General features: G+C 40.6%; 1 protein-coding gene across 1 annotated transcript; it reads left to right on the top strand.

The window, feature by feature from the left end:
• Window positions 1-3,858: 3,858 nt before the first annotated feature.
• Window positions 3,859-15,158, top strand: ccdc13 (coiled-coil domain containing 13). The gene is made up of 16 exons (XM_029725311.1): window positions 3,859-4,027; window positions 5,586-5,806; window positions 6,161-6,309; window positions 6,516-6,658; window positions 6,932-7,018; window positions 7,230-7,343; window positions 7,429-7,533; window positions 7,678-7,848; window positions 7,997-8,173; window positions 11,344-11,550; window positions 11,781-11,878; window positions 12,082-12,144; window positions 12,267-12,413; window positions 12,921-13,075; window positions 13,205-13,298; window positions 13,704-15,158. Exons 2-16 carry the CDS (start codon window positions 5,622-5,624, stop codon window positions 13,876-13,878), a joined length of 2,070 nt encoding a protein of 689 aa, XP_029581171.1. The 5' UTR covers window positions 3,859-4,027; window positions 5,586-5,621; the 3' UTR covers window positions 13,879-15,158.
• Window positions 15,159-15,943: the final 785 nt, after the last annotated feature.

Here is a 15,943-nt window from a genome sequence, read left to right as displayed (position 1 = left end):
AACTTTAGACATCTGTGGCATTGTGTTGTGTGACAAAACCACACATTTTAGAGTGTCCTTTTATTGTCCCCAGCACAAGGTGCACGTGTGTAATGATCATGCTGTTTAATCAGCTTTTTGATATGCCACACCTGTCAGGTGGATGGATAATCTTGGCAAAGGAGAAATGCTCACTAACAGCGATATAATCAAATTTGTCTACAACATTTTAGAGAAATACGCCTTTTGTGCGTAAGGAACATTTCTGGGAGCTGGAATGCTGCATCAGATGACCTGGCCTCCACAATCACCCAACCTCAACCCAATGGAGATGGTTTGGGATGAGTTGGACTGCAGAGTGAAGGAAAAGCAGCCAACAAGTGCTGCATATGTGGGAACTCCTCCAGGACTGTTGGAGAAGCATTCGAGGTGAAGCTGGTTGAGAGAATTCCAAGAGTGTGCAAAGCTGTCATCAAAGCAAAGGGTGGCTACTTTGAAGGATATAAAATATATTTTGATTTGTTTTTGGTTACTACATGATTCCATATGTGTTATTTCATAGTGTTGATGTCTTCACGGTTATTCTACAATGTAGAAAATAGTAAAAACAAAGAAAAACCCTTGAATGAGTAGGTGTGTCCAAACTTTTGACTGGTACTGTATATACAGTTACTTCGGAAAGTAATCAGACCCCTTGACTTTTCTACATTTTGTTACGTTACAGCCTTATTCTATTTTTTTTATATCTCAGCAATCTACACACAATACCCCATAATGACAAATCGAAACGTATTTAAAATAAAAAACATATTATTATTTCCATAACTATTCAGCCCCTTTTTTCGAGCTCTGGTGCATCCAGTTTCCATTGATCATCCTTGTTTCTACAACTTCATTGGAGTCCACCTGTGGTAAATTCAATTGATTGGACAAGATTTGGAAAGGCACAGAGTTGACAGTGCATGACAGGGCAAAAACCAAGACATGAGGTTGAAGGAATTGTCCATAGAGCTCCGAGATAGGATTGTGTCGAAGGTACAGATCTGGGGAAGGGTATCAAAAAAATTCTGCAGCATTGAAGGTCCCCAAGAACACAGTGGCCTTCATCATTTCTAAATGGAAGATGTTTGAAACCATCAAGACTCTTCCTAGAGCTGGCCGCCTGGTCAAACTAAGCAATTGAGGAAGAAGGGCCTAGGTCAGGGAGGTGACCAAGAACCTGATGGTCACTCTGACAGAGCTCTAGAGTTCCTCTGTGGAGATGGGAGAACCTTCCAGAAGGACAACCATCTCTGCAGCACTCCACCAATCAGGCGTTTATGGTAGAGTGGCCAGATGTAAACCACTGCTCAGTAAAAAGCAAATGACAGCCCGCTTGGAGTTTGCCAAAAGGCACCTAAAAACTCTCAGACCATGAGAAGCAAGATTCTCTGGTCTGATGAAATCAAGATTGAACTCTTGACCTGAATTCCAAGCATCACGAAACCTAGCACCATCCCTACGGTGAAGCATGGTGGTGGCAGCATCCTGTTCCAGAGTGCTCAGGACCTCAGAGTGGGGCGAAGGTTCATCTTCCAAAAAGACAAAGACACTAAGCACACAGCCAAAACATCGCAGGAGTGGCTTCGGGTCAAGTCTCTGAATGTCTTTGAGTGGCCCAGTCAGAGACCGGACTTGAACACGATCGAACATCTCTGGAGAGACCTGAAAATACCTGTATAGCAACGCTCCCCATCCAACCTGACAGAGCTTGAAAGAATATATTTTTGTGTCTACACACATTACCTTTTTTGTGGAATGTATCCACATTTTGATCGGATGTGGTTGGAATGGTGTGTAACGTTACAACCACCAATTTACAGACACAAGCAAAATAGTAATATTTTGGCACAGTGTTGCGGGGTTTGTGGCGAAATACACTATATATACAAAAGTATGTGAACACCACATCAAATTAGTGGATTCAGCTTTTTCAGCCAAACCTGTTGCTGAAAGGTGTATAAAATCGAGCACACAGCCATGCAATCTCCATAGACAAACATTGCCCACTCAGTGACTTTAAACGTGGCACCATTATAGGATGCCACCTTTCCAACAAATCAGTTAGTCAAATTTCTGCCCTGCTAGAGCTGCCCGGTCAACTGAAAGGGATGTTATTGTCAAGAGGAAATGTCTAGGATCAACAACGGCTCAGCTGTGAAGTGGTAGGCCACACAAGCTCACAGAACGAGACTGCTGAGTGCTGAAGCACGTAGCGTGTAAAAATCGTCTGTCCTCGGCTTCAACACTCACTACCCAGTTCCAAACTGCCTCTGGAAGTAACATTAGCACAAGAACTGTTCGTCGGGAGCTTCATGAAATGGGTTTCCATGACCAAGCAGCCGCACACAAGCCTAAAGATCATCATGCCCGATGCCAAGCGTCGGCTGGAGTGGTGTAAATCTCGCTGCCATTGGACTCTTGAGTAGTGGAAACGCGTTCTCTGGGGTGATGAATCAAGCTTCACTATCTGGTAATCCGACGGACAAATCTGGGTTAGGTGGATGCTAGGAGAACGCTACCTGCCCTAATGCATAGTGTCGACTGTAAAGTTTGGTGGAGGAGGAATAATGGTCTGGGGCTGTTTTTCATGATTCGGGCTCGGCCCCTTAGTTCCAGTGAAGGGAAATCATAACGCTACAGCATACAATAACATTCTAGACAATTCTGTGCTTCCAACTTTGTGGCAACAGTTTGGGGAAGGCCCTTTCCTGTTTTAGCATGACAATTCCCTGTGCACACAGTGAGGTCCATACAGAAATGGTTTGTCGAAATCGGTGTGGAAGAACTTGACTGGCCTGCACAGAGCCCTGACCTCAACCCCATCGAACACTTTTGGGATGAATTGGAACGCCGACTGCGATCCAGGCCTAGTCGCCCAACATGAGTGTCCGACCTTACTAATTTCTCTTGTGGCTTAATGGAAGCAAGTCCCCGCAGCAATGTTTTAACATGTCGTAGAATGCCTTCCCAGAAGAGTGGAGGCTATATTATCAGCAAAGGGGGGGACCAACTCCATATTAATAACCATGATTTTGGAATGAGATGTTCAGGTGTCCACATACTTCTGGTCATGTAGTTTATGCCCTAAAACAGATTTGGCCACTCATCAAATCAGATTGTATTTGCCACCGAATACAACAGGTGCAGACCTTACCATAAACTGCTTTCTTACAAGCCCTTAACCAACAATGCAGTTTTAAGAAAAATAAGAGTTAAGAAAAATATTTACTGAACAAACTAAAGTAAAAAAAAAAAAAGCAACAATAAAATAACAATAAGGAGGAAATATACAGGGGGCACCGGTACCGAGTCAATGTGAGGAGGTATAGGTTAGTCGAGATAATTAAGGTAATATGTAGGTAGGGGTAAAGTGATAGGCTAAATCTCCACTGAAGTTCCTTACCAAGAAGACAGTGAGAGGCTGAGTTACAGTTTTGACTTAAATCTACTTAAAAATCTATGGCAAGACCTGCAAATGGTTGTCTAGCTATGATCAACAACTAATTTGACAGAGCTTGAATAACTTTGAAAAGAGTAATGGGCAAATGTTGCTCAATCCAGGTGTGGAAAGCTCTTAGAGATTTACCAAGAAAGACTCACAGCTGTAATGGCTGTCAAAGGTGCTTCTACAAAGTATTGACTCAATGGTGTGAATACTTATGTAAATTAAATATTTCTGTATTTCATTTTCAATAAATGTGTTAATATTTCTAAAAACATGTTTTCACTTACTCATTACGGTGTAGTAGACTTGCATGTGCCACCGCTTGCGTTCTCCCCACCTCCATGCTCCCCCCACCTGTTGCGCGGTGCGTGCCTCTAAGGAGGAACACGTTGCCATGGATACACTAGCGTTCGATCGGACGAGGAAGTGTACCAATACCAAAACAGCTCTACACACGTTTCGTAAACTGTGACATGTCAAGCTTATAACCACAGATATCGCAATTGTTCAGCAACCTGTGTATTGTTATGTTGTAGCTCAACACAGAACGTTGTTACGAAGGTGAGTTTAAACTATTCATTTACATCTCCTGCCTGTTATAACAGCTAACGTTAGCTAGCTAAGTTAGCTAAACTAACGTTAGTTAGCTAACCTTAATAACGTCCTTAGCCAACGCCGAGCTATCTTAAAATATGATGCTAGTGAGGTTTAAAACCTCTGAGACTAGGCCCAAGCATACTTTACACGAAGTGAGTTGTTAATTACTCAAACATATTTTGTTTGGATGTAGGTCTAGTGTCTTGTAACCATAACCACCCCACCCCTCCTCTCTCCACCAAGTTTCAGTTTATACAACCGTTGTAGACCGCGGTAAAATTTGTTTTAGGATATTCGGTGAATATTAGGTTTTCTCTCATCAATAACTATTGAACAAAGCATGCCATGGCTATAAGATGGTATGTTCTGAATCGGCTGGATGGAGAAATATCCACACCTTTATTATTATTTGTGTAATAATACGATTTCGGATTTCAATCTTCAAAGTGTACAAAGTGCGCCATGGCTATTTAAATGACATGTTCAGAATCAGGGAAGGATGGACAAAAATCAAAAGCTTTATTTAGGTAGATTTATTTATCTTCCTTTTTTTTTAGCTTTCAATCTTCAATAGCTCTTACACAAAGGGAGAGATTGTTATGTGCCATGTGTATTTCATTTTCTTTTTATAATACATTTGCAAAAATCTCTAAAAACCTGTTTTTTCGCTTTGTCATTATGGGGTATTGTGTGTAAATTGATGAGGAAAACAGTTAATTTAATCAATTTCAGAATAAGGCTGTAACATGTTGAAAAAGGGAAGGGGTCTGAATACTTTCCGAATGCACTGTATATTTTTCTTAGTCATGGCACGCTTTGTGTAAGAGCTATTGAACATAAAAAATAAATACAAATGCAATTTCTAGAGAGAAAAAAGCAAAGGAGCTTTGTCCGTCCTCCCCCCATTCTGAATATATCATTGTCATAATCATGGCACGCTTTGTGTAAGAGCTGATGAAGATTGAAAGCTAAAAATAATAATACAAAAATGCATTTCAACCAAAACAAAGCCATGGATTTTTGTCCAACCTCCCCGATTCTGAATATATCATTTTCATAGTCAAGGCACACTTTGTGTAAGAGCTATTGAAGATTGAAAGCTACAAATAATAATAAAAAAATACATTTAAACCAAAACAAAGCTGTGGATTTTTCTCTCCATCCACCCCTGATTCAGAATCTACCATCTTCATAGTCATGGCATGCTTGATTCAATAGCTATTGACGAGAGAAAACCGAATATCTACAGGATATCCAATATAAAACACATTTTACCTTGATCTGTTCTAGCTCCTGTTTGTGTTTCATGGAAATTAGCATGTAACTGTAACCTTACACATTGACATTTCAAATTCAGGTCTATCTCAACTGTACCTGCCTATGTAACTACCATGTAAATACATATCATTAAGAATGCATTACATAATTTAAATGGCCCCCAAAATAACAGTGTTAGTTAGCTAACTACCCTTTTTTGTTCTGTCAGCCAAATTAAGTGTTAACATTTCTTTTCAACACCAAGGGACTGCAATTTCTGGGTTGGACCTTTCTGTACAACATGGAAGAAGATGATGGACTAAAGGATAACCTTCGTCTACAGTTCCAGGCTCTGCAGGAGCAGCAAGAGAAGCATCTCCAGAGAAGACTAGAGAAACAGAAGAAGGAGCAGAAGGCCACTGAGATCCAGGACAATCTGAACCTGTCCCAGCTAGACATTCATCACACGGATGATTGTAGTAAAAAGTGAGCTCTTTCAAATATTATTAGGTTAGGTCTATATTATTAAAGTTAGACAACGTTTCCTCCCCCAATACAGCCTAACATTATGCTTACCGTAGGCATTGTAGCATTATGAATTAGTTATATGTACCTATCTCATTATTACCCAAATGGATTAGTGTTTGGAGCAATTGTTTTGGACAAAGGCTTTCATTAGCTTTGAAATAGCAATTGTAGCAATATGCAAGTTGTGGGTCTTTAGGGGAGAACTTTCATAAACCTAAATATGACTGTGTTGTTATTGTCGTTTGTAATTGGAGGGAATTTATCATCCTCCATATTAAAATGTTGACTTTAATGGGTTTTTAATCCCCACAGGCTATTACAGAATGAAAATGAACAGTTGCAGGACCAGGTGAGGGAGCTGAGGGATGAAAATGGCCGACTTTTCAAACTAGTGAGCGAGAAAGACTTTGAGATTAAACATCTGAAGAAGAAGAGGGAGGAAGACAGGCTGGCTTTAGCAGGTATTGTACAGTATATGAAAAAACTTGAATGAACAAATCATCTTTTGGGTTGATAAGCATTGGATTTGGCTACATTCTGAGTAAAATTATTATATATGTTGTTGTCTTTGTTTTATTCTTACTTTCAGAGCTCCATTTGACTTTGGGAATGTTGTCTGAAGTGGCATGTGTCCTTTTTTATTGATTTTATGACTATCTTGTCCAAGGCACATCTGGCTTGGCGGGTGATGCGGCAGCTACCAAGATTGTTGAGCTTTCTAAGAGGAATCGAGAGTTTGCTTCTGAAATGGAACGAGAAAAAGTTAAAGTAAAACAAACTAGCAACAGAGTGAAACAGCTTGAGAAAGAGGTAAATGGGATGTTTAAAGAACTTATCATTTCACATTACTATAACAAAGAATCAGCAACTGTAACAAACCAGAATTCCATCTCAAATCCAGTCTGTCAATTGACAATGACATTTGGATACAAAATCCCAATTTTATACATAAATGCCCGAGACTTTCCACTTCTTGACCCAATTGGCCATTTGTCAGCGATATTGCTTTATAGACTGATGATGTAAGCTCTTGACTGGATTGGTAAGTAATTAAAATAATTGCAATTATGCTAAATCCTCTAGCTCCAGGCTGCTTTGTTGCTTAGTCCTCCTGGGAAGAAAATGGATGTAAAGCCACAAGACATGAGGTCATCCCAGGACTTCCAGGAGGTAATTAGTCTTAATGACTGATCATCATTTTTAAGCCGTAAACAAATATGAGCCAATACTCAAGGGAACTCTGCCACATATGCTTATGTTGTTGTATCAGGTTAGCAAAAACTTTTATACATGTTTATTCTAAGCAAACCTGGCAAATTGCATTTGTGTCAATATTGTGACTTTTCAATGACAGTTATGACTGTGTTCCTCTTACCAATAGAACAGTCCAGTGGTAAAATCTCTACAGGAAAAACTATCTGCTGCCCAATTCAAGATGACAGAATATCGAAACCAGATTCAAGCTGTCAAGCAGGAATTGAAAATAGCTCAGAAGGTGCGTATACAGCCGTTTGTTAAAAGTTCAAACATTTCAAAGGTTATGGCATACTATTCATGGCATGTTTTTGTTCCTACTGTAGGTGTTATCCAGTGAGGTAGGAGAGGAAGTCAGCATCCAGCAGCTACTGACCAGCCCAGGTAACTGGAGAGGTCGCTCCCAGCAGATACTGGCTCTCCAGATTCGGGTGAGCTGACTGCCTGCTGTCATTGGAAGAACTTTCGAGGCACAGAATATTGATCACACAATAAGCTGTTAAAATACATACAAGGTGATTTGTTGACTGCAATGTAGCCATCTTAATGTTTCTCTGTTGTTTTTTTGTCCCCAGGTTCGGGACCTGGAGCAGCAGCTGAGCCAATCAGCTCAGAGGAAGCAGCCGTCATTCGTCACCGTGGAAGAGGAGCTACTGTGGAGCGGGGCCCTGCAGAAGACACCCCCCCAGGACAGAAACCTCACCTACATTCGCAATATGGAGAGGGAGAAGAGAGAAACTCTGGAGGTAGGAAGAGCCAGACTTGATTGACAATTGATTGACAGTTCAATCAAACCTGCATTGTGGTATTCACACAGTAGCTCTTTTGAGATTTTGAGGTTTAATTGAACTCCAGCCTTAGTTCTGCTTCTCTCCTCCTGGCATGTGTGGTTAGAGGATGACGGGGGACTATGATTCCCTCATGAAGGACCACAATGATGTGAAGAAGAAGCTGGAGGGCTCCAAGGCCAGAAACAAAAACCTGAGCACTGAGGTGAAATCACTGAAGGCCCAGATCTCCACCCTGCTGGACAAAGGAAAGCATGATGATGAGCTGGTGGATGCCTTACTGGTATGTTAGCAGACCTCGGTTCAAATAGTTTTCTTTGAACTGCTTTGAGCATTTGATTGAGCCTGTCTCAAGTGCCAGATGGGCATGGTTTGCACTTTTGCGACTTTTCCATTCTATAGATATGTTTCAAATACTAGTATGAACCCATGTACTGTATATTGGTATATCATATTAGAACTTTGAGGGGATCATGGGAAGAACTTCAACCTGAGTTAAGCGCTAAATGGAACATAATTGCCTTTTTATGCACTTTTCGCTCTACGCATATTCTGACCTTGAACTTAAACATGAGAATAGCATGCTATTCACCCGCTATTCGTTTGGTGGTGGAGATCAAATAAATGAAGGTGTGGCGGAGGTGTGTCTACTGATACGCCGTATTCTGATCTTGACTTAATTCCCTCATAATTCAACCACCTTTACGCGCGATGAATCAATGAATAAGGTCGCGCAACCTGTCGGTTCCAAGTGGAACAACATCTACTTTCATTTTTCTGATAGAAATAACACCATCCTCCATGCGTTGTGGTTTACAAATTGATAAAAGGTAGGTAAATGAGTAAGCCGTTTGGCTAAGGCGATTGTAAATATAAATGACAATTGTTTTAGATCCTTATGATCGCTGGAGACCAGTCATATGGCAGCAAACTGAAGCATATCAACATATCACCTTTTCCACAGTGAAGTTTATGAAATGCTGGCTTTATAACTTGCAAGGATGACATTTGGAGACCCAGTCTATAGGCTTCTGTAGCCATACAGTATAGCGCCAAACCTACCTATTTGATTTCTAGAATGTTTTAATCATATGCCCAGACTTTTCACTGTATTTCTTTCATTTTCACTGTATTTTTTCCTTTTTGTATCATGTTAAATATCTATCGGTAGCCACCGTCAGTTATACCCAAATACTATTATTATATACATTTATAACTGTCACTTTGGTGTTCTTACATTTTGCATCATTCCATTACATCCATTACTTTCTTTCCTCTTGTCACGTTCGTGTGGTTGATCCTGAGGATCTCTAGCAATAGTGGGTCATATTAGGCTAACGCATAACAAGCAATAATTTGGGACATGTAGCCTATTTGAATAATTATGGAACGCACACCATGCTTTAAAACCTGGACCCTGGCGCACGGTTCACGACAACTGTACTATTGTCATCACAGTTCTCTGATTAGTGATTATTATGGTAGATTTATAGGACTACTGTTCAACCCCTATTGTACACTTTTTTCACCTTCCAATATTTCATGGATTGAACAATTAAATATGGCAATTTCAAGGTGAATCAAACCACCATTTTTTTATTCACCAACATATTTTGTGAGTAAAGGTTCTCCAACCCTGTTTTTAAAAAATTATTCAGAAATACTTTCCTAACCCTAAATAATATACACGATCAGAGTATTTTTACATCTAAAAAGGAGATATGTATTTTCATGGTTTTCTTTCATTGATCACTTATATTCTGAACCGTTTTCTTTTATCTACTTCCCCAGAGTCAGGTGAACTCGTGGATACCATTTTTATGTTTCTGTGTGCAGTTTGAAGGGAGTTGCTAACTAGCTCTAGTGCAATTGCTAACTAGTGTTAGCACAATGACTGTAAGTCTATGGTATCTGACACTGGGGAAGTAGATATATTTGCCAAAATCCCATATTTTCAAGTTCTCATAACATTGTTTCAGATGGATTACATCTTCACTCATCGTATTGATCTATAATTGAACGAGTCCTTGCATACAAATACCTTGGTATTTGGATTGACACTGATTTATCGTTTGAAAAACATAGAAGGACCTTGTTAGATTGACATTTTTATTTTTTACAGAAACAGACCTTGTCTCTCACTAGTCAGCAGGAAGCAGTCAACCTTTCTACATGATCTTGATTATGGTGATTCTATTTATAAAAGTGCAGTTGCCTTTTTCATAGCACCCTTCGTTGTATTACTCTTTACTGTATTCTTTACTAAAAGGTTGGTTGGACCTCTTTGAAGTCTCGTAGATCACATCATTACTCTCTTTTTGTTTACAAAGCCCTGCTCCACAAGCTTCCAACTTACCTAACTTCACTATTAAGATTTAAAATGACAAGTTATCAAACCCGTTTACAGGGTTGGTTAAGTCTGGAGACTCCTTTGGTGTCTGCAGAGTTACGTAAGTCAGCCTTTAGTTTTCTTTATTCCACATGTTTGGAATGATCACCAAAATACATTACAAATAGATGTCTTAGTGTCCTAGGGCAGTTCAGGCAGGGGACGTAGGATTTTTATAATGGAGAATGTTTGTTTTAGTTGACTGTGTTTTATGTATATTTGTCTGTGCAATATATGTTGTGCTGTATTTTATTTGTTTTATATTGTATTTTATTTTTGATGTATTTTATTAAATATACAGGGCTCCCTTGTAAAAGAGACACTGGTCTCAATGGTGACTACCTGATGATTAAATATAGGTAAATAAATAATGCTGTAGACCTACTGCATTTGCCAACGTCAAATACATATACATATGTAAAGTCCGTTGTTGGAATGAGACCAAGGCGCAGCGTGGGTTGGGTTCATCATACTTTAATATAAATGGTGAACCAGCAAAAACCAAAACAAGAAGCAACACACCGAACGAACAGTTTCGCAGGCTACTCACAGCAATGCAAAAACAACTTCCCACACCAGACAGGTGGAAAAAGGGCTACCTAAGTATGGCTCCCAATCAGCAACAACGAAGTACAGCTGTCCCTGATTGAGAGCCATACCAGGCCAAAACACAGAAATACAAAACATAGATAGGGAACATAGAAATAGAAAATATAGAACACACATCAAAACCCCGAAACACACAAAACAAACACCCCCTGCCACGCCCTGACCAAACTACTATAACAAATAACCCCTTTTACTGGTCAGGACGTGACAACATATCACAGAATAATCAGTTTGATGCATCAGTTACTCTTAGTTTGTAATATGCTGATGCTTCACTTCACTTACCAACACATACAGTAGTACGCATACGTTTCTAGAGTGAAGTGTCTCTTGACATGTCCTCCCCTAACCCTGTCCCCTGTCCCCTGTCCGCCTAATCATGTCTCCCTCTCCACCTGTCCCCTGCCCCCTCACCTGCCCCTGTCCCCCTGTCTGTCCTGTTGTGAGTACTGTAGAAGCAGCAGAGCCAGCTGCAGGAGGTGCTGGGTAGGCTGAGCCAACAGGACGTGCAGACCAAGGAGAGCCAGCAGAACCTGGGGCAGCAGCTGAGCAGCGAGGCCCAGAGACACACATCCCTCATCCAGCAGCTCAAACACATGGTCTCCGAGAGGGAGGCCAAAGTGAAAGAGCTGGAGGATGAGATACAGCAACAGTCCTTTGAGGTAAACTGACTGTGATTCTGCAAGGAGATAAAAAGACTTCTAGTGATGTCATTGCTATTGACTGAGAGTTTTGGCTTCAGCGTTTTGGGCTAGTTCCATTTATTTCCAGTCGCTTCCAATATAGAAAAATGTAGCAATGATGCTTTATGGTAGCATTTTTTCAAATGCAACTGACCTATGGAATTCAGGACTGGAATTTAAACAGAATGGATTTTGTATATGTGTTGCAGAGAGAGGAAGGCGGTCAATCAGGCCCAAAGACTACCACTGGCAGTTTCTGGCCTTTGACAGCAGGGGGAGACAGCAGTAAGAGGATTAGCTCAGCCCGGTATGTGTGCAAGTGGGAGTCATAAATATAAGATAATCTTGTGTCATAAATGTCAAATATTATAGTACATTCATGAATATTTGACTCATCTACCTTGCCTACAAATTATTCAATTATCAGTTGATAGTGTCATTGATTGTGCAATGACTATATTGATATATTATTTATCTAAATGTATGTTGTTTTTTTTATCTCTCATATAGTTCCGTATCTAAACTTGGACATAAACTAGTGGAGTCAGCAGCTGGGGTCAGTTTAGAGGTCAGGTAAGTCTTAGCCTCCATAACATCTGGTACAAATCATCTGATCTTTTTAACTGTTATTCGATGTACAGTAAAACCTGTTTGTGGTGGACTACACCTACTGATACAATTTACCACTATCTCAGAGATGCAGGAGCTCCTTCGTGTTGTCAGAACTGTTCAGAGGACGTGAGGTACCTGAAGGCAGAGTGTACAGAGTTTCGGACCCTTTGTGAGGCTGCCTGTGTGGAGAGAGATAGGCTCTTAGAGCTAGTCAAGCTCCAGCAATCCAGGTATTACATACATCAACTACCAATGGATTTCATTTCTGCAACACAAATTTCCGGGTGTATTGTGTACATTACATTAGTTTAGTTTATTTTCCTGTCCTTTACTAAATCATATGGGTGGGTGTTTAGATTGCTAATATTGGGTGTGTGCCTTTTGTAATTTCTTTATTTATTACTGATTTCAAACCATTGCATGAGTGTTTTCTCTCAACCTCTCTGTTAACCTTTGTGTTTATACATCTTTCCGGCATGGAAATGTAAGCCTCCTTACTTTGTAATGACCAGATTACAGTACCTGATCGGAATTTTCATGATGATCATGCAGTTTTTAAACATAATACCGCAATCATGACTACCTCGGTTGGCAGAAATAAAAGTACAGGCCTTGTTACTGGCTTCACCTTTCAGATATATAAAAAGAACACAGCATTTTAAAATTGGCAGGTTTTTGTTTTTGGTATGAATGGGATATAGTAGTAAGAGACTGGGCTGGTGTGTTTGATGTGACAGGGAGGGGGAAGGGATGCAGAGGTGCCTAGGGGCAGAGCAAAAATTCCAAGGAGAACGCAGAAGGGCCGTAGCCCTAGAGCAGCAGCTAGAAAAAGCAAAGCTGGATCTGGGCAAAGGATTGACTCCCAGAAAAACTAGCAACAAGGGCACTGGAGGTAAGTCTCAGGGTAGGCACACTGGTCTATAACAGTAACACAGTGACAAGACTGAGAATGGGATTTATATTGATCCATAACTGCTATTTCTGTCTTATTTTTGTTGTTATTTTTTTTCTACCATCCCAGGAGCCTCGTCTAGTGGGAGACAGAGGGAATCATCATCCCCTCGAAGCCCTCCTGACCTTTCCAGGGAGGCCCAAGTCATTGAACTAAGTACACAGTGAGTTTGACTTAGTGTTTTTTTGTCTTCTCTTCTGTCTCTCCTGGAACTCCTGGCAGGGGACTCTGTCTGTTACAGTCTGGAGATACAAACTGTCAATCTATGTTCAATTCTAATAAGATTGAAAGTCTTCAGTGAGATCACACACAAGAATAGAGAATATAACATACTAGAAACTCACAGAATACTGAGTATGACATACTAGAAATATTGTACATGTACTGTAAAAGCCAAAATGGGGTGTCAGATACATTGTACATGTATACATTGGAGTTTTACTTTCTATGAAGAGTGAGAACAGCTCGAAAAATGCAGAGGGTATTCATACATTACAAACTCCTAAATGACTGAAGCACACAACCATGTTGACGTGTTGTTGTGTGTTTCTCTCCCTCTGTCCCCCAGGCTGGCGGTGCTGCAGGGGGAGAACAAGGCTCTGAGGGCTGAGCTGAGGAGCACTCTCCAGGCCAAGGCTGAGGACCTGCAGCTCTGCAGTGACATGATGAACCAAGTCAAGCACGTCTTTCTGCAGGCGCTGCGACAACACAAGCAGGACAGAGACACAAACCAGGAGAATTAGTTAGCTAGCTGTATTAAAGGCCCTGGCTGCTGAACCTGCTGGACTTGAACCACGTCCCCAAAAAACCTTAAGTTCCTCTTGTCCAGTCATATCAACTCTGAGGAAGGACAGGAATGGAGCAGGCCTGTCTGCTTCAGCAATACAATGTAATTACTGGTTTTTGGTTTCCTGACTGCTTCCTGCTAACTCTGTTGACCAGGAAAAAACAAAAACCTGCTTTGATTGCCCCCATGTAGTGAATATGAGCAAGCCAATCAAAGCCAACTTGGCACCTGCGGACCAAAAGGTTTATCAACTTTGACATGAAGATGTCACACAGTGTCTCCTACTGTTGATTGCATGACTGGTCAGCGCATATGGAATGTGTCTGCATTATTTGATGTGTATGCATGGACCATAGGTGTTTTTCTTTTCTAAATGTCACTGTCATATATCAAAATAGTGTTGTCGTCTTAGCACCTGTGTTTGTAAGATATAGCATAGAGGGCCGCAGTGTGTTTGTAAGATATAGTATAGAGGGCCGCAGTGTGTTGTAAGATATAGCATAGAGGGCCGCAGTGTGTTTGTAAGATATAGCATAGAGGGCCGCAGTGTGTTTGTAAGATATAGCATAGAGGGCCGAAGTGTGTTTGTAAGATATAGTATAGAGGGCCGCAGTGTGTTTGTAAGATATAGTATAGAGGGCCGCAGTGTGTTTGTAAGATATAGTATAGAGGGCCGCAGTGTGTTTGTAAGATATAGTATAGAGGGCCGCAGTGTGTTTGTAAGATATAGTATAGAGGGCCGCAGTGTGTTTGTAAGATATAGTATAGAGGGCCGCAGTGTGTTTGTAAGATATAGTATAGAGGGCCGCAGTGTGTTTGTAAGATATAGTATAGAGGGCCGCAGTGTGTTTGTAAGATATAGTATAGAGGGCCGCAGTGTGTTTGTAAGATATAGTATAGAGGGCCGCAGTGTGTTTGTAAGATATAGTATAGAGGGCCGCAGTGTGTTTGTAAGATATAGCATAGAGGGCCGCAGTGTGTTTGTAAGATATAGTATAGAGGGCCGCAGTGTGTTTGTAAGATATAGTATAGAGGGCCGCAGTGTGTTTGCTTTCCACTAATAGAGTCATCAACATGTGACAATGAAATATAACATTTTTTTTTCACCGTCACAGCTAAGATGCTAATGTTTAGTTAGGGCTCTATTCAATCCATAGCGCTGAAGATCTGCTTCATAACACATTGATAATTAAAGGCAATGTTCCCTGCGGTCTCATAGACTGCATTCACGGTAAACGCTGCATATCAAATCACATTTTATTTGTCACATATGCCAAATACAACAGGTGTAGGTAGACCTTATCGTGAAATGCTTACTTACAAGCCCTTAACCAACAATGCAGTTCAATAAATAGTTTTAAGAAAATATTTAGTAAGTAAAAAAAATGAAATAAAATCAAAAAGTAACATAAGAAAATTACATAACAATAACGAGGCTATATACAGGGGTACCAATACCGAATCAATGTGCGGGGGTACAGGTTAGTCGAGGTAATTTGTAAAGTGACTATGCATACATAATAAACAGCAAGTAGGAGCAGTGTAAAAACAAAGGGGGGGGTCAATGTAAATAGTCCGGGTGGCCATTTAATTCATTGTTCAGCAGTCTTATGGCTTGGTGGTAGAAGCTGTTTTGATCCTAGACTTGGCGCTCTGGTACCGCTTGCCGTGCGGTAGCAGAGAGAACAGTCTATGACTTGGGTGACTGGAGTCTTTGACAATTTTTTATGTCGGCTCAATCTGAAATTACCTTTACATTTCAACATGGATCCTCCGAGATACTTGTATCCAGGTTACAGTATCACACATAAATATTTAACAGCCCCAAACCAAATAGTAAATAAAGTAAAGTACCTCAATAGTTCAACATTATTCAAAGCTATCGTGGCTAATCACTTCTGACTTAAAACCAGATGTGGGGGAATAGTGGTTGAAAACGAATGCAGACTTTAAGCTACACAAACTCCCCACTCTGCCACTATTCTGTCGGTTCCTTAGAGCATGTTCCCAATGCTTACTGT

Source organism: Salmo trutta, chromosome 31 (genome assembly GCF_901001165.1).
Source record: "Salmo trutta chromosome 31, fSalTru1.1, whole genome shotgun sequence".
NCBI lineage: Eukaryota > Metazoa > Chordata > Actinopteri > Salmoniformes > Salmonidae > Salmo > Salmo trutta.
This window is presented reverse-complemented; position numbering and strand designations above follow the sequence as displayed.

Bases quoted from the DNA above. Each gene is read 5' to 3' on its own strand.
- ccdc13 (XM_029725311.1), top strand. From the start codon at position 5,622: ATGGAAGAAGATGATGGACTAAAGGATAACCTTCGTCTACAGTTCCAG. The intron at 11,551-11,780 runs GTAAACTGACTG...TATGTGTTGCAG, and splicing joins TACAGCAACAGTCCTTTGAG to AGAGAGGAAGGCGGTCAATC. The intron at 11,879-12,081 runs GTATGTGTGCAA...TCTCTCATATAG, and splicing joins AAGAGGATTAGCTCAGCCCG to TTCCGTATCTAAACTTGGAC.